General features: G+C 47.1%; 1 protein-coding gene across 4 annotated transcripts in view; it reads left to right on the forward strand.

Moving 5' to 3' along the window:
- Nucleotides 1–18,151, forward strand: part of NHSL1 (NHS like 1) — a 124,014-nt gene that overhangs the window by 65,309 nt on the left and 40,554 nt on the right. For all 4 annotated transcript variants that reach the window (XM_046675289.1, XM_046675290.1, XM_046675292.1 and 1 more), the window contains exon 2: nucleotides 496–648. In XM_046675289.1, the coding sequence (XP_046531245.1) occupies nucleotides 496–648 (153 nt within the window). The remainder of the gene's footprint in view (nucleotides 1–495; nucleotides 649–18,151) is intronic.

The following is an 18,151-nucleotide window of genomic DNA, read 5'->3' on the forward strand; positions in this document are numbered from 1 at the left end:
TGAAATTTCAGCTGTACTTAATTTTTTAAAAATCTAACTGAGTTTATAAAAGTGATGTTCTGAAATAGGGCTTTAAAGGTGAAGCTTTGGTCTCACCTCTCGGTGGGAGATTTGTTTCTGTCTTGACAGTCTAACGTTTATGGATGCAGCGGCCTTGTCTGGTTGCCTAACGTTTGTCGTGGTGGTGAAGCAAAGTAGGGCTGGAGGCCTCTGTCAGTGTCACGAGTCATTTCTAACGCTGGAGTCGAGGAATGGCCTAAAATTTGGGAAGCAATTAACTGAAGAGACAATTCTGCCGAGACATTGTGGGGGATGATGGAAGTTTCCTTTAGAGAAAAACCACATGGGGAGGACCCCTGGAGTCTAAGATTAAATCTCCTTCAGAACTTGCTCGTTTCCCCCGGAGGTGGTGGCACCGAGCACCCCTCAGTGTAATCCATGTGGAGCCAGTGAAGTTCAACCTGACACCTGGATTTGCTCCCTCTCTTTCTGCAGCGGTTTCCAACCTAGACGAGGAGAGCAGATGGACAGTCCACTACACTGCTCCCTGGCACCAGCAGGAGAACGTGTTCCTGCCCAGCACGAGACCCCCCTGTGTGGAGGACCTGCACCGCCAGGCCAAGCTCAACCTCAAGTCAGTGCTGAGGGGTAAGAGCGCGTCCTGCAAGCTGGTTGTTCCTGGTCACTGGCTGTTAGAGTTGACTGCTACTTGTGAAAGAAGGCGTACTTGTAATGAATGTATAGGACGCTGTTTCCTTATAAGATGCCATGCATGCTCACGTCCCGATACACGCCCAGTGTGTTCTGGCCTCTGTAGAAACCTGCCTGTTCACAGAAGGGCAGCTCTGTTCTCTGGGAGCCCCTCTCAGCGCCTCGAGCGTGTTTGAACCTCCAGTGCCGACTTAGTCCTAATGAGCCCCTGCTGACATGGGGATTCTGCCTCTGCCTTTTTTAAGCCGTTGTATGTATTCAAAGCAAATTTGTTAAAGCTAATGCTTTCTAACGGGTTTTTCTCGTTGGTTCAAGTTGGGTGGAAAGGGGGCTGCATGTGGACTTTGAAGGATGCATGTGGTTTGACTCATCGGAACATGGGCAGTACCCACCTGGGCTCCCGTGAGGGAAGGTCTGTCACCGACGGCAGTGCCCTGTGGTCAGCAGGAAATACAGAATATCTAGTGTAAAGTTCTTATTTCACTGCAACTTATTGTCGATGTTGAGAAGTGTCCATGTGTGGCGAGGAGGGCTTCCTAAAAGTGATGAAGAGGGAGGAAGTTCTTTAAAGGAGGGAGTGACTTTAAGATTCAGAGACTTTTTCTTGAAACAGCAAACCAATGTTCTTACTCTACCAGAGCTGTTCTACCAGTTTCCTCCTACCGTGCAGTATTTGGGACATAATTTTGCTAAAAAAGTACTTGTTTTTTATCTGGAATTTTATTTAACTGGGTGTCCTGTATCTTATCTAGTTGTAAAAGCCTTAAATCTGGAAGAAGTCTGTCGTGAGGAGCCCTCTAAGCTTTATGATAGTTTTATTGTCTGTCAGTCGTTTATTTGGTGATCACTCACTGCTGTGCCATTAGCATGGCAACCACGACCCCAGCTAATGTCTAACAAGCACTTGCCATCTGCCACGTGCAGGGCTGAGCCCATTGCACGTGTTATCTCATTGCTCCTCACAGCAATCCTGCTGCTCGCTATTGCTGTGCCGTTTTACAGATGGCGAAATGGAGGCACAGAGACTAGGAACTTTCCTGAGATCTCCAGGCAGCGAGCGGCAGAACCAGGATTCACATGGATGTCTGGGCTGCGGCTCTCGGAGCCACTGCACAGCTCTGCCTCTCACAGCCGTTTGCTGGAAGTGTGGCTCTGGTGGAAGTGCAGAACACAAAGGCAGGGGCTTGGGCCTACAGGAGTTTATCCTTGTGTCTGTCGTGCAGACTGCCATGCGAAAAACAGTCCAGAGACGTGCCAGAAGTTACTGCATGGGAAATAGAGCAGACCCTTTCTTCTTAGAGGAAGAAGGAAAGCTATCGATAGACCACGACAGATCTGGTGTTCTGGAGAGAACTGTACCAACAACTTAGATAGGAGCCCTGTTCTTTTACTTCAGTCTTTACTCCCCTTAGGTAATCTTATGTGTGTCTTACAGCATCTTGTGTCTTACAGTCTCGGCCTTGGCCCTTCAGAAATGAGGACGCTCTTGGGTCCCCTTTTTCATTCAGCCTGAGTAATCGCTCTATTTTGTGACTTCAGCTTAACTGAGAAGAGTCACGTTAGTTGGGCTCTTTTGTCTGGCCTTGGAGTTGTGCTTTGACCTCTGTTGCCCCAGGATGAACCAAAATTTCTCCCAGATCTCGTCAGTGCCTAGAGATTTATCTTCAGTAAGTTTTGACAAGGAGCCTCTTACGTAGAGCTCACTGTCCTCCACCAAATAACTAATAAGAGCATTAAATGGCGTGGTTCCCAGAACAAACCCCCGAGGCAGGGCCATTGTTAGCATTCTCTCTGAGCTCTGAGCCACTCAGCGTGGTCTGGCTCGTAGAGAACCTCCTGGAAGGTATGTGCGACTTTGAATGCTCAGGTCCAGCCTTTTCTGTCACTCTCCAGGAAACTGTGCTTCACTGCCTCGTTGTTGTGTTTTCAAGGACCAGATCAGAGCTTCTCTTTTCTTTAGAAAACTGAACATCTGTATATAGATCTTTCTGATTTTATTTTCTTCTTGACTCTTCGGTAGATCCATAAGAAATATCATCACCACTGGTTTTGCCTACACTTGAATTTTATTTTGAAAAAGTAAATGCTTCAGTAATTGTTTTAATGCCCTAAAATGGCTCATCAAAGGGATTTACTATTAATAAAATGAATAACTTTGGAAAATTCTTGGAGCTCAATTTTGCCTAGATTTAATTACTCCTTAAGAGATTTTAGACAGCAATAACTTTAAGAACAGCAGATGAGAAAGATGAAATGAGAATGAGCGTCTGAGTTCTTTGGTTCTCCATTTATTTGCTTTTAATCACATGTGCAGAACTTCACGTCCCGCTTCGCCCACACCACGTCAGCCGCCTGAGATAAACACAGTGTGCAGCAGAGCCTTTATTGCCTCATTATCGGCGAAGATTACAAAGAAAAGCTTCGGTCCCTGAATACGTGGCCCTGTTGAGGTTATTATGTTATAAAAGGCCATCAGTCTAACTTAGTTTGACCTCAACATTCTTTGCTTAAAAATATAGAAAAGTGGCTAACTGTTCACAGTGAGTGATCTGCTCTGCCCCTTCTCCTCTTGCTGTGACCTTGTCCACAGTCGTGAGGGAGGAGGACTGACCCTTAGTGTGAGACAGGTTGCTGCTTCTTCAGAGTCATCCAGTGCTCATGGTGTGAATGGTTCTGTCAGTCTTTCTTGGGAGCTCAGCTCCCCTCTCAACGATTGTAAAATATGGAAGGAGATGACGCAGTGATACTAGTAAGTACATAACTAGGTGCTGGAGACATTTGCTTATTAAAGTCGTGCAGAAATGCTTAGTGGTCATGAGAGTGATTGAGGAAGGCACGGACTTACTGAAAAGTGTTTTTGTGAAAAAGCTAGGTTTTAGTCAGATAATACATAAAGGCAGATAATAGACACAATTAATAGGTATCTGAGCATCGGTTCTGTGCTTGCTGGGAGTTTTTAAATGAATGGGTGAAAGCTCAAGCTGAGCTTGCTGTCTTTTGTCAAGACTGCAGTAAAGAGACAACGGTGTGGTGGAGACATGCGTGAGGCACTGAGGGCCCACGGGTAGGGGCCCGGCCAGCAGAGAGAGGCACTGGAGAGCCCACTCCGCCACCCCCACTGGAGAGGAGGTGGCCCCCACAGTGTGCAGTGCAGTTTCGCTCTGTTCTGGTCCAAAGAGAGCAGAGATCTTTGCTGTCTGTTTTATATTTGTCTCTGGAGAATTTCATAGAGTTTGGTGACCATGCTCCTTGGTCGAATGACTTGGTTTTGTTGATTTATTTTGTTACTAGAGATTTAGGTAGTAATTTGCTGTTAATGACAATACAAACATGCACCTGGATTTAGAAATGGTATTTTGATATTTGGTTCAACAGACATCTAGCTGGCAATGAATAGTGAATTTCTGAAGATGATTCCGAAATCTCCTTATCTATAAAGAATTCACTCAGCTTGTTACTGAATTTCCAGAAGAATTATACTCTTTTAATCTTGAGTTTACGTTACTTGAACCCTAATGACGAATAATGTTTGTTTTATGTGGATAGTTCTTTTTCTTTTTTTAGTGAGGAAGATTGTCCCTGAGCTAACATCTCTGCCAATTTTCCTCTATTTTGTATGTGGGACACTGCCACAGCATGGCTTGATGAGCATTGTGTAGGTCCACGCCTGGGATCTGAACCTGTGAACCCCAGGCCGCCAAAGCAGAGAGCATGAACTTAACCACTGCACCGCTGGACCAGGCGTCTATCTGGATAGTTCTTAGCTTTATTTAAAGGGGCTCAATTAGTGGAAAAGGGGAATTGGGGCAGGGGGTGGGTGCTGGAGATGAGTGAGAGGTTTGGATTTTGTTTCTTTACAACTGTAGACCTCATTTGAAAATTATGAGCATATTAAAGGCTGAAATAAAGATGTTATTTTCAAGGCTCCATCCCCAAAAAGCCCGGTTTGGAAGAGAGAGAAACATAGTTTCTCACAGCATGTGCAGCCGGCAACTTAGTTACTGTGTCCCTTACACTCCCACCCGAGTTAGTTCACAGCGTCTGGTGTTGTATCAGAAACGGGCTCCACGCAGCTCGTGCTGGAAGAAGAACATTTTAGCAGGTTGGCCTGCTGGGGCTCCAGAATTAGAAGTGTGAGTGCAGCGAGGGGTGTGGAATCTGGCTGTGTGAATTCAGTCAGAAGGTTACAGTTACTGTATCTGGAGGGGTGAGTGGAGGATTTACAGTGTGAAGAAATGACTGTTTATACAAGGTGACTAAAAACAGTGGTTTTCGTGTGTGTCTGCAGACCACCCTGTTCAACACTGAAGAGTGTTCGCATTTCCTAAAACTGGACCAGCTTCTAGGCAGCGCCAGCCAGGCTTCTCTGTCAGTTCTGTCAGTTCTCAGACTTAGTAAGAGCCGCTGCGTCTGTCCTTCATTGTCTGAAGCCTCCTGTCCCCTCGACTTAGACCAGTCAGTCTGTTCTGGGAAGGCTGTGGGTTCTCACTGGGTGTGATGAGGGCCCGTGCCGTTGCGTCTGCTGCCTGGGGCACACGGGTCCCGGGACAGCCCAGGTGCCCCGTGGTTCTGGCGATCAAGTCTCCTTTTGGGGGCCTGTGGCACTTCTCACAGGAGCATGGGTGCTGCCTTTGAGGCGTGGCCTCATGGTGCCGACTGAGGGCTCCTATCTTTGGCGTGAACAACGCATCTGCTCACCTCAGACTCTAGGTGGGCATCTGCTTTGCCCTCCTGTGTGATGACACTGAGTTCTTCTGGCTTTTTCTCTTCTGTCACTTTTTAAAAGTTATGACATGTAACACAGACAAATACATAAAACATATGCAGGTTAACAGATAGTTATAAAGCACACGTCTCTGGAACCACTACCTGGGCCAAAAAATAGAATATGACCTAAATTCCATAAACCTCCTGTTCTTGCTTTCTGACAGGAAAGTCTGTGTTCATGAAAAGTGCATGGGGCACACGTGGGTCCAGATCCTGGCTGTTCTGTACCAGGAGTAAACAATTTGATTCTGTTTCTTCAACAATTTGAACTTGTTTTCTCATCTGTGAGATAAAGATCTGATACATATCTGTTTCCGTGGTAATAAGATGAACTTATTTATGTAAAGGATCTCAAAGGAACACCCCTGGCGTGGAAGCGGTGTTTGTGGAGGGAAGGTGCATTTTAATTTAAGCGCCACAGAGCACAGAGGTAATTTTGTCAATCCCAGCCCTATCCCACGTGGCTGTCGTGGTTCAGCCAGGCTTTCCTTGCAGAGATGCTGTGGGAGGAGGAGAGGAGCAGGGGAAGTGCGTCATCAGACCACTGTGACAGTGCAGACACTGGACCCTCAGCTTCGTTCACCCGAGTCAGCAGGCGCCTCCATCCCCCTCCTCCTCAACCTCTGGAGGCACCGCCATGCTGGAGCTGGGCCTCCGGGGCCTCTGATTAATAAATCCCCTTCTCGTCGTTCTGTGATGAGTAAACTGAGGCCGTGGAAGCTGAGGGATTCCTTTATAGCTACTTTGCAGTTTGCAGACAGCTGTGCCAGGACTCATAGTCTTCTGGCTCAGCCCAGGCTGGTCTTTTTGACTTCAGATCCTGAGGGCGTGAGGAGACCTGTGCCTGTGCTGCCTCTTCTAGGAGGTCAGGGAGATGTGGCTCACCTGTGTCTAAAGGCCGGAGGAGATGGGGTTTCTTTAGCTGATTAACTTAGGAAATGCAGATTAGCTTATGGACGTCTAAAGGCGGTGGCTTTGCTGTTCTTCTGAAGTCTCCTCTTTGCTCATTCCTGATTTCATTGAAATTTAGATATGTTTAAGAGAAATAAAAGAAAGGAAGCTTCATCACGGGACATCACGTATAGCCGATGTCTGTAACCATCGCGTCCTCCTAATAGCATTTGTTGCGCGTTTTTGGAGCTACAATAGGTCATTACTTCCTCAGTGGACTTCACACAAAGGCACAGGTTACCGAAGGACGAGAGAGAGACAGCTGAGGTGCCCGTGATGTGGCTCTTTCAGCTGATTTATCTGCCTGATTCATTGCTTCGTTCTTCCTGAAGAAGCTGTTAAAAATGACGTGTATGAGAGGAGGTGGAATATGACTGGTTAAAGAAAGTTTAAGTTTTTTATAATAAGAAATGTTAAATTACTTATACTCATTCATATAGAATTTTAACTTATTTCCTAGTTTAAACAAAAACAGGATAGAATTGGGATGGTGCGAGAGGAGGGGGTGGGTTCTTCTGAAAAAGCCCTGAACAGAGGTGAGGCGTGATTCTGTCTTTCCTGAACCACAGCAGCATCGACGTCTTTGTTATCATTGATTATCCCAGAAGCTGAGGCGAGGCCAGAATTCTGATTCCAGCGCTGCCAGTAGCCTGTGGGACGCTTGGAAATCACATCCCACGTCTGTCCTTGGCCTCCTCCCTGGGAGGCAGTGTATGATGTCCAGGTCCCTTCTAAGCTCTGCGATTCTGACCGGCCTCTCAGTCCTGACAAACTGCTGAGCCTCAGTCCTGACAAACTGGGTTGTATAAAATCTAAGTCTGTGTTGACATAGCAATTTGCTAAGTGGTCCTGCAGGTGAGTCAAGAGGAATGACATTGCTGCTTTCCTGGGAAGCTTCAAGCTGGCGGGAGATAAGAGGCGCGTGAATGACCGTGTGCAGGTTGGTAATGGCGGTGTCGTTGAGCCGCACCCTCGGCCCCGGGCGTTGTCTTTAAAACATAAATCCAATCATGCCTCTCTTGTTAAAAATTCCTTACCAGCTCCCTGTCACTGGTGGGATAAAAGCTGACTATCTTAGCATCTGAGAACCCCGTCGTCTCACGCCCGCCAGTGTGGCCTCATCTACCCAGTCCTGGTTCCTCCACCAGCTCTCTCCCTCTGCCCACACATAAGAACAAGTCCTTCCCCTGGAACACCAGCTTGTCCACCACCCTCCTTGTCTCTCCAGTGCTTGTCCCAGTCCCTCCTCTCCCCAGGCCCCTGGATCGGTCGTTGGGCAGCCGCGGGTGACCTTGCAAAGAGCCGTTCCAGGGGGGCCTGTGGGTTTAAGAAGCCAGGTTTCATGAGATGAGAATTATTTTTATAAGTAGAAAAATTCTACAAGTAATTTTTCTGTTTGAGGAAGATTAGCCCTGAGCTAACTACTGCCAATCCTCTTCTTTTTGCTGAGGAAGACTGGCCCTGAGCTAACATCCATGCCCATCTTCCTCTACTTTATACATGGGACGCCTACCCCAGCATGGCTTTTGCCAAGCGGTGCCATTTCTGCACCCGGGATCCGAACTGGCGAACCCTGGGCCGCCGAGAAGCAGAACGTGTGCACATAACCGCTGCACCACCAGGCCGGCCCCTACAAGTAATTTTTTAAGAAAGTAGAGTAAAGAATGTCAACAAGGCAAAGAGAAAAGGGACAATATTTTGAGGTTGTGGCAGGGTATAGAGAATTTTGTTACTTGTTTAAAAACTAGAGCCAGTTAAGACGGTTGTAGACACAAGGAGCCACTGGAGGGGACGAGTTTGCAGACACACAGTGAGGCGTGGAGGGGTCCCCTGAGGAGGTGCAGGCAGGGAACTGGGTGCTGTCAGGGTTCGACCTCTGTCGGCGGGACAGAACTGGGGAAGTGTGTTTTGAGATGAAGCAGAAGGATGGAGGAGCTGTCCTGAGGTGGTGTTGGAGGCTCAATAGAAACGTGACCCCACCTGTTGCCACTTCTTCGAGGGAGGGGAGAGCTCACCTGGTGCTCCTCTACTCGGTGCTTGTGACGTGCTAGGGCGACTTTTCTAAGACAAGTGATGCTATTACAGCTTATTTTTTAATGTGTTGGTATTTCATCTGACTTCCTTGGGGACTTGTGTCCTTAGGGAAAGTTGCCCAACCTGATGAAACAATGAATTAAACTCTCTATTGAGGAAAGAGAAGAGCAAAGACAAAAATAAGGAATTAACAGAGGAAATTATAACAAAAGCAGCTCTCTAGCTTCTCGTGTTGGATTTGACAGAAGCCTCCCTAACACTACCTGCTCCAAGTGTGGAGACCCTAACTGAGGGTTACTGCGGGAGGGCAGTCTATACACGAGCACAGGAAAATGAGCAGCATTGCTGTCAGTCGGGGAGCAGACGTGTTGCCTTTTTTCAATGGTGAGCAACACACAAAAGATAGAGTAGCAAAGACAATCATTTAAGTGACCCAGGTCTCAACAAAGCACTCGGATTTTCTGAACAAAAGGCTTTCTGTTTTGTTTTTGTGTCCGAGCCAGTCTGCTGTTTCAGCAATTCTGTTTTAATTCCTGATAGAGTGAGTAACTTGAGTGCGTCTGTATTTTGCTCGGAGCCACACAGAAGTGCTGCATTGAAGGGGCTGAGGATAAGGCCCTTATCGTTCACTGCTCAGCCACGGCACAGCCGGTTTAGAGTCTCCACCGGCATTTTGATATTGAGTGACCTGGTGAAGCTCAGGGCGCAGTCTCAGGCTCTTTCATTCTACGTGAAACGAGATCGCCTCCAGGCCACCTGTGCTCTGCTGGTGTCTGTGAGAACTTGCAGACCCTCAGCACAGGCTTCAGAAAGCTTCTACCTAACTGAAGTCAGGTAGTTCTTCAAGTCTCCTTCGATTAATCTGGGTATGTGAAGAGAAGAAATGTTAAAAACTAGTTTTCTGCAATGGTAAATAATATTTTAAGAGTAATTCTTTCCATGGTCTGCAATGAAAAATAAAGCTAACTCACAGTTTTATTCAGCGGCTTAAGTTTTAATATTTAATTCCTAAGTTTTTTTGGAAGGTTTTTATTCCACTCTAATAGAAATTAACCATAGATGGAGAATGTTAATCAAAATGACCTTTTTTTGCCCTTCTATATAAAATGAGATTGCCCATGGCATTTAATGTCTGAGAGAGAGATACCAGTCCCAGGATCTGGGGGGAAGTCTTTTCAGTATGTGTCAAACGTTAATCAGCAAGTTCACTTCCCGCGTGAGCTGGCGACACAGTTAGTAGTGCATTTTGTCTGTGGTTTTCCGCCTCCCTATCCTGATCACTTCATTCCCCAAACAACTGTGCAGGTTGAGGTGAGAGTCATTTGGAATTGTGCGAATGTGACTTCCAGGCGTATGAATTCAGTCTGCTTGTCGTTCATTTTTTCCTCCCTTGGTGAAGAAATCTGTCCATGTCACAGGCAGCCGCATCACCATCTCTGCTTCCACCTCACTCCACCTGAACTGTCCTGGAGCTTTCTCTGAGGATGGAGCTTCGCAGTGACGTCCGTTGTGTCTGACCGAAGTCTTGTGAGAGTTGCCCACAGTGCAGTTGGTTTTTAATGCTGTATTTGGTCAGTTTCCCTGAAGCTCTACTGAGGTGAAATGTCCTCAGATAAATGACCTTGGAGAGCACTGACCATCATCCTGCCTATCTCTCCTCCCCTCATCTTATTCCTGAGCTTATGCTTGGGCCCCTCCCTCATTAAAGCCTGGGTTGGTGCTGGTGCCAGCCCACTCCCCTCAGTTCTGCTTACTAACAGCAATGATGTGGCTGGTAACCAGAAGGACAGGCAGGTCACCTGCCTCTGGCTAATTAAGGTGGAAGGTGTGGCCAAGTGCACAATACACCTGGGTGAGGGGCAGGGTGTGCCTCTATCCTGTAGTCTGGGGGCCCTTTCAGGAAGGGATGGTTCATTCAGTGACCTCACTGACGCCTGCCAGCCACCCACCCTGAGTCAGGTCACAGGGAGCTAAGGAACCATTAGGAGGACATCCGCTTTTATTTTCGGGGCTGGGAGGCTGTTGGAGAGGTCTGAACTCAGGCCTGATGTCATCTGACTCGTCATCTTTAAATAGCTAGATCTGGTTCTGTGTTAAAGGTTCGCAGTGAGGGGATGGGAATCACCACAGTGATGGGATGGGGGGATCGCCACAGCCAGGAGAGAGGCGTTGGTGGCTGGAATCAGGATGGTTCCTTCGCAGCTGGAGCTGAAGTGCCACGGTAAAATGAAAGCAGACACTCTGAGCATTCTGGGAATCTGACAAGGCACTCCACAGGAGCAAAATTAAAGCTTTTGCTGACACAAAACAGTGTTCTTTGGGAACTAGAACTCAATTCCAGATGTAGCGTTTCTGCCCGTCCACTCTGACCTGTACCCTGTCAACTAGATTCTTCTTCATTCTTTGGGACCTGTTTCCTCTGAAATTATTGTGGTCACAAGTATGGATCATTTGTGACCTAATAAAAGAAACAGACTGACCCCCTTTCCCTGAGGCCGTTTACACTTCTCACTGGGAATTTGTAGGAAATGCCAGACCCTGAGATTCCGTCTCCCTCTGCAGGAGCCACGCCTGGCGCCTCCTCCCTAGATGGGCGTCCCATCTACCACCTTTTGTCTTGCTCCTGCTGCTCTGTAGGCACTTACCTTACTCTGCACAGTGAACGGTGCTCTCGGCACGTCCCCGGCCGGAGCAGGAGGTCTCTGGGAACCTCGATTGCAGTCCCGCCCCACAGACCTGAGCCAGATGCTCTGGGACTGGGCCCGGCAGCAGGTCAGCAGGCTCTCCCAGTGACTCTGATGCGGCTGAATTTGGAGAAGGTGATTCCGTAAATTGTCACGTAAATTGCTTACTACTCAGTCAGCTGAACCGTGTCCCATGAGCCCCGCCACTCCTTGCAGGCTGGGATCCAGCGCACAGGGTCTGTTTGCTTTCAGAGTCTGAGCTGGACCGCTGCCCTTCCCGGCCCTGTGGCCTCAGCGATCTGAGACTCATTCCCTCCCTTTCCTTGACTCCAGGGTGATAGCGCATTTTCTGATGGGCTCTCTCTCTCTCTTACCCGGCAGTGAAACGCAGCAAACTCCAGCACCTGGAATGTTCTGTCTTGTAGGCACCATTAAGGGAGAAGATGTCCACTCTCCGAGGCCTGGGCTTAACCACTAAAGCCACAGTTCTCTCCTTTCCTCTCATGTCTGTGGCACTGTGGGCGCTAAGTGTCACTGGAGTGGTAACTGATGAAGAACTGGTCTATGACTCAATTATGCATTCTTGGAAGATAAACTTGGATATAGTGCTTCATATGTAATAATATGCTTTTATGCCATTGTAAGTATTCCTATATAAGTATGTACAAACTCTCCCTCCAAAGGGGAGAGGGAAGAAAAGAATGAATCGTTAGTGTAATACTGAACCATGAGGGCATCTTTATTTGGAATCTGTCATTTAAAATTCCACCCAACTATCTAGGAAAATATCCATTGAGAAGATGAATATGAAATCCACGGTGTTGTTAAGACTGTGGCTTTTCAACTCACTTAATGTGCATCAGATAACTTCTCACTAAAAACATTGACAATTTATAGTCTCTTAAGCATGCTCTAATTCGTTGATTCTTGAAGACAATTTAAATAAATTGAAGTTAGACTGTTTTGAAGAATTTATGGAAAATCCAAATGTTACTTGGAAAATCCAGTGTGTGTGACTGGTGAGGCAGAGTCTTAACTGTCAGTGCAATTTCTTTTCTTTTCCAGTTTTGCTAAACCCAGTAATCAATGAAGAAGAAGGTAAATCTCTTCTATTTTAAAATGCATTTTGGTTTGATTTTCATTCAGAAAATACGTTTTCTAATGTTTACAAAGCATGATATTTGAGTCCAGTAGATTTTTCCTGTGTGCATCCTTGAAAGCTCAGGCCAGATTCTTCAGCTGCATCACACCCGATACAGGTGTTGGACTGGAATTGATTGTCTTCTGAACGTGTGTTTGAAGTCTGATTGGTCCTCAGTCCTCTGTGCCAGACAGAGATGTACACCGCCCCTCCAGCCTGCTGTTGATGATCCGGTGGATAAACAGCTGGAGTGGAGGTTAGGAATCCTGGGTCTGCCAGAAGCTTCACGCCTGGGCTTCCTAATCCCTAAGGCAGATACAAGATCTGTTTTCCTTCAGTTTTTTTTTAACAGAAAACAAATAATGATGGCCAAGGGCTTTCAGTTTAGAAAATAAAGCATTTATTAAATGTTAGTAGTAGCGGCTTTAAGAATCAGTGATCTGAAAAAGCTTCTTTAGAGTGTGGCTCATCATGGGATGTTCTCACAGAAGTATCGTGACCACGATTTTTATTTTATTTTATTTTATTTATTTATTTGTTTTGAGGAAGATTAGCCCTGAGCTAACTACTGCCAGTCCTCCTCTTTTTGCTGAGGAAGCCTGGCCCTGAGCTAACATCTGTGCCCATCTTCCTCTACTTTATATGTGGGATGCCTACCACAGCATGGTGTGCCAAGCGGTGCCATGTCGGGACCCAGGATCCGAATCAGTGAACCCTGGGCCACCAAGAAGTGGAACATGCGCACTTAACCGCTGCGCCACTGGGCCGGCCCCATGACCATGATTTTTATAAGTGACTTTGGAAGTGGAGTCCTCCTGATTTTTAAATACCTTGAATTATAGTAGGAGTATGAAAGATTTAATACTGTTAACAAGAAACCACATTCAGGTTTTAAAATATACTATGTTTCGAATGCTATGCTGTTGTGAAATACAAAAATTGTGCTTTTGACCTGAATCTTTCAAAACTTTCCTAGTAGTTTGTACACATATGCACCAACAGTACCTGTATGACCTGAAAATGACAGGACGACCTTGGCTGGTCTGTCTGGCTTTAAATGCATGGTGCCTTGGCGAACACTTCATCATCCTGTCCTCCTCTTTCTCGCAGCCTGACGAGGCAGAAAGTCTCCCTTCTTCCTGTTGGCACCCACTCAACTTACCACACAATTTTCTTGGGGAATAGAAAAACAAATCCCTTCTTACTCCCACTTTGCATTTAATTTCTGTCTTTCCTTCTCCCTCTCATTTAAGCAAGTCAGACTTAGTGCCCATTTATTTAAAAACTTCTCTCAGAGTGTATTTCAAAATCTTTATCATAAATTCAGGACATTTTCACTCTGTAGTAGATTGTCTCTCGTGGAATTGTGCATATGAAAAAGTCAATTATGTCGCAGTATACAAACCAGCGGTAAAACCCATGGACTTTTCCGGCATCACTGAGCAGTGTGTTCCCTACAGAGGTGACATTGAGGCTCTTCCTGGGCTTCTTTGGAATTTACATGTCTGAGCTGTCTTGAGGGAGTCCCAGCATCTGGGGAGGGGCGGGCAGGACGAGGAGGTGCATGCAAGTGAGGCCACATCACTGTTCAGTGTCCCCAGAGGTGACCCCTTGGCCTTGTGTCCTAACAGGGCCCACGAGGCCCTGGTCATCCATCCCCTGCTCCTGTCTAAGTGCATCTCCTTCTGTCCTCGCATGTCCCTCAGCCAACATCATGCTCCCGTCCAGCCCTTTCCCGGGGATGGAGCGCGCTCTCCCCGCTCCGAGGTCACCATTCCTAGGTCCCTGCTCTGAGGTCACCATTGGGGAGTCCTGTGTCAACACTGCTCCCTGGTCCCTTCCCTACTTCGTTTCCCTCTGAGCGCCAGGACCCTCTAAGATGTTGTGTAGTCCACCCCGTTTTCTGTCTGTGCCCCGCAGGAGCAGGAGCTCTGTGGCCAGGACTTCTGTTTTCCCTTTGCTGTGGGTCTCCGGTGCCTGTGATGTACTTAGCAGGTGGTAGATAATATTTGTGAGTTAATGGATAACTAGCTTGGGGTGCTTTGCTTTGGAGTCATGGTGCATGAGTAACCGAGGAGAGAGAAGAGTCTTGGGGCCAACGGCTTCTTGTGACCATGATCCTGCTGCTGTGGCAGTGTCTCTCCTGTACCTTCTCTCTTTGCTGTTCTTTCATTAAACACATCAGTCGAACTTCTGTGGTACATGAGCAAGCGGAGGGTCTAAGCAAGTGTGCGACACAGTTTCTAGGATGGAAGTATTCAGGCTGGCATGAAGGTCGGGGCAACCAGGGAAGGCTTTGTGGAAGAGAGGACTTTCCTAGGAAGGAGTTCAGGGCACCGAAACCCCAAGCTGAACGCATTGACTTGCTAGATAAAGGCGGGTTATTTTACCTGCTGTTAAGTGAGGACAGAGATGTGGAGGGGGTGTTATCACACCATAAGCTCTGTCTGCAGGTGCTCACTCTCAGGCTGAGCACCCCGGGGCCGATGTTGCCTCCACTGCCTGTGACAAGTTCCCTTTTGCTTCTCAGGTTTTCATGTGTAAGATGTGGACAATTGAATCCCCAGCTCCTAGGGTTGCTGTGCAGAGTAGATTCTGTAAGAAAACTTCTTAGAACAGTGCCTGTCCCTGGGAGCCTCAGTCAGAGTTGATGTTATTAACAGGCAGTGGTTTCTGTTATGCCGGCTGAGTTACCACATCTTGCCTCTCCCTCCACAAAGGGTCACTGTCCTTGGGACCTTTGAGGCTGGTCCCTGAGGATGAGGACAGTAGTTTCTTCCCCAGGGCAGCTCAGCTCTTCTGGGGTCCCAGGGGCGTCCCCCGATGTGCAGTTCCTGCCACAGTCTCAATGCCCCAAGTTCCTGCTAAGGGGCAGCTCCTCCCGTTTCCTGGAAGATCCTGTGACTCTCCTCCACATCATAGCGTCCCCTGGTGGCTGTGCATCCACAGGGCTGCTGTGACCAAGTGCCACCAACTGGGTGTCTCAAACCAAAGGAATGTATTGTCTCCTAGTTCTGGAGGCCAGAGGTCCAAGATAAGGTGTCCGGCGGGCCCCATTCCCTCCAACATCTCAGGGAGAAACCCCCTCGTATCCCCCAGCTTCTGTGATGCCAGGTGCTCGCTGGCCTGGGGCGGCACCACTCAGTCTGCGTCCGCTGTCACGTGGCCGTCTCCCCTCTGCCTGTGTGTCTGTGTCTCCGCGTGGTCCGGTGTCTCCCTTTTCTCTGCTCATGAGGACAGCAGCCGTTGTATTAGGGCCACCCTCATAACCTCATCAGAACATGATCACACCTGACAAGATCTGTTCCCGAATAAGGTCACTGTGACGGGTACCCGGGGTTAGGACTTCAGCATATCTTTTGGAGGACATGGTTCGACTCATAACATATACTTTCAGCTCGAAGGACCTCGATCCCTTCTCCTTGCTCTGGCAGCTGCAGTGTCTCATATGTTTGCCAGGCCCCGTCTGACACTCCTCCAGTGTGAAAACGCCCCGAAGTATAAAGCTTCGTGTTGTGTAAGACTAATTAGGTAATAACCAAAAATTCTGCCATTAGAGCAATTCAAACATTTTAGCTCTGTTCTGGATTGAGAGGCCATGACTGTCAGAGAAACTCAGGATGAGTGCTGTACGTACTTAGGAAAAGAAATACAGCCTTGCAATGTTTGGTAAAGAAGTAGCCGAAGGCCTGGTAAAATTGTAGAATCTTTAAGAATTGTGCCGCCAAGCAAATCTTGTTAGGGAATTGCTCACTGGCTTTTAAAAGTGGAAGCGTTTAGGTAGTTGTGGTTTGTGTGGGGAATTCTGACAGCAATGATCAATCAGTTCTTGGGCACCCACCGTGTGGAGGGCTCTGTGCAAAGTTCTGGTGCCTTCACCTGGTCTCCCACCTCAGAGCAGAGCACTGAAAAAAGTTTGCTGAGTGATTCTCGAGACAGCCTCCCAGGAGTGGCATCCCAGCTCTGCAGGGTGGGGTCTGACTTCTCAGGAGGCTGGAGTGCTAACTCAGGCCTCACAGGAGCAAGTATTGCCTGGTCTGTTGGACTCCAGACTCAGCTGCCGCTCCATGCGGAATCCCTCCTTGGTTAACCTCCTGTCACTAAAACGCAGAGCGTAGCTTTTCACTGCTGTTGCAAATGCCCCACAGACCTCTCGCCCTCATTCAGGAAGGACTGGAAGTGAACGTTAAATGAGCATTGGGAGAATGGGTGACAAGAATCTGGAAAACCTTGGATCCAGTGTTACCGCTCCTTTGGAAGAGTCACTGGAGCTGTTTTATGAGGTGTGATTGCTTGTGAGGCAGGATTGCCCTTCCTCGCCCCCTTGGAAGTTGGGTATGGCCATGTGGCTTGTTTTGTCCGAAGAAGGAGGAGCAGAAGTAACCCGACTGCTCCTGGCAGAAGTCCCTGGAGCCAGCGTGGAAGGCACCGCCTCTCCTCGCCCTGTTTTGTGATCGCAAGTCGAGGTGAAACCTCCCTCTGCCAGGTCCTTGAGTGACTGGCCAGCTCTGCATAGACAAGGACAGTGTGCAGGAGGATCTCCCGTCCTGTTAAGCCACTGCAATTTTGAACTGTTTGTAACTGCTGCATATTCTAGCTCATTGTGACTGATTTAATATGTTTAGGAACAAAACATAGAAAGTGGAAATTCATCAGGGATTTCCATAGAGAAAATTATTTTGAAAATTAGTTTTTAAAACTTCTTGTAGTAGACTCTTTTAACAAATCTAAAATATTAAATAGAAAGTCTAAATAGCAGCTTGGTGCATGAAGGTTTGGAAGCTGAAGCAGAATTAATTTCATGAGGTGGTTAGATAACCATCTCGTTCTGTGACATTATTTTTTTTCTTCTGTATTTAAAACTTTGGTCAACCAACAAATGTTTGTCCATCGTTCTCACGCTAAAGAAAATAGTTTGATATGAGAGGCGGGAGGAGGAGATTTGTGGTTGGGAAACCAGAGGACACAAGCACAGTGATGTGTTTATCCAGCAGCACTGCGAGGAGGACAACTTGTCACACTCTGAATTTCTGTGCCAGAGCAGAGTGCACTAAGATGGGTCTTTTGTTACCTTCCGCATCTTGCTTCCAGCCCGTAGGTGCTGGCACAGCCAGCCTGCAGCCCCCTCAGTCAGATGTTTGAAAGTCTTCGTTTATTCACGGCAGCTTCACTTACTTACATCCCACCCTACAGACAATAAAGGCAGTTTTTCATGAACAAAGCTCTGATTTAGACACTGAGCGCTGTTGCAACTTGACGAGAGGAAATTTTCCTAGATTTCCTCTCGTGTTGGACTAAGTGATAATGGAATTGATGAGTTTACTAGATTTCAGAAATTTGATGATAAAAATATTGGTCATCTGCCATAAATTTATACTGCCTCATTTAATCTTAGACCCAGCATCATATTTCATTTGATGTACTACTGTTTAAATACTTCTGTGAGAAAAACTTCGTTGTGGAGAAAGAGGCATTGTCTTTTGAACTAGGCTCGAAAAGTGACATGCTGGAAGTACTAATAATTGCCCGACTTTCATGCTTTTCACATATGGATAATAATGTTGCAATATTTTGGTCATTTTAAGATTTACTGTGTATCAAGACATTTTACCTGTTTTTAGTATTATTGTCAAGAATTTTGGAGCTGATATCACCTTTAGAGATGATCTAACCAGAGTCCCTCCTTATCAACCAGCAGAGGAATCTTTTTCAAATACCATCTTCTGTGGTACTCAATACACAACATTATAAGATTTTATCATTTCAAGCTTAGACTTATTCTAGGGTCAATTCGTGAGGGAAAAGATGATTCTGAGGCACAGAAGGACTTGGTCTAAAGGGCTTTGGCTCTCACCTCGTGTCC

Source organism: Equus quagga, chromosome 11 (assembly GCF_021613505.1).
Source record: "Equus quagga isolate Etosha38 chromosome 11, UCLA_HA_Equagga_1.0, whole genome shotgun sequence".
In the NCBI taxonomy this organism is placed as follows: domain Eukaryota; kingdom Metazoa; phylum Chordata; class Mammalia; order Perissodactyla; family Equidae; genus Equus; species Equus quagga.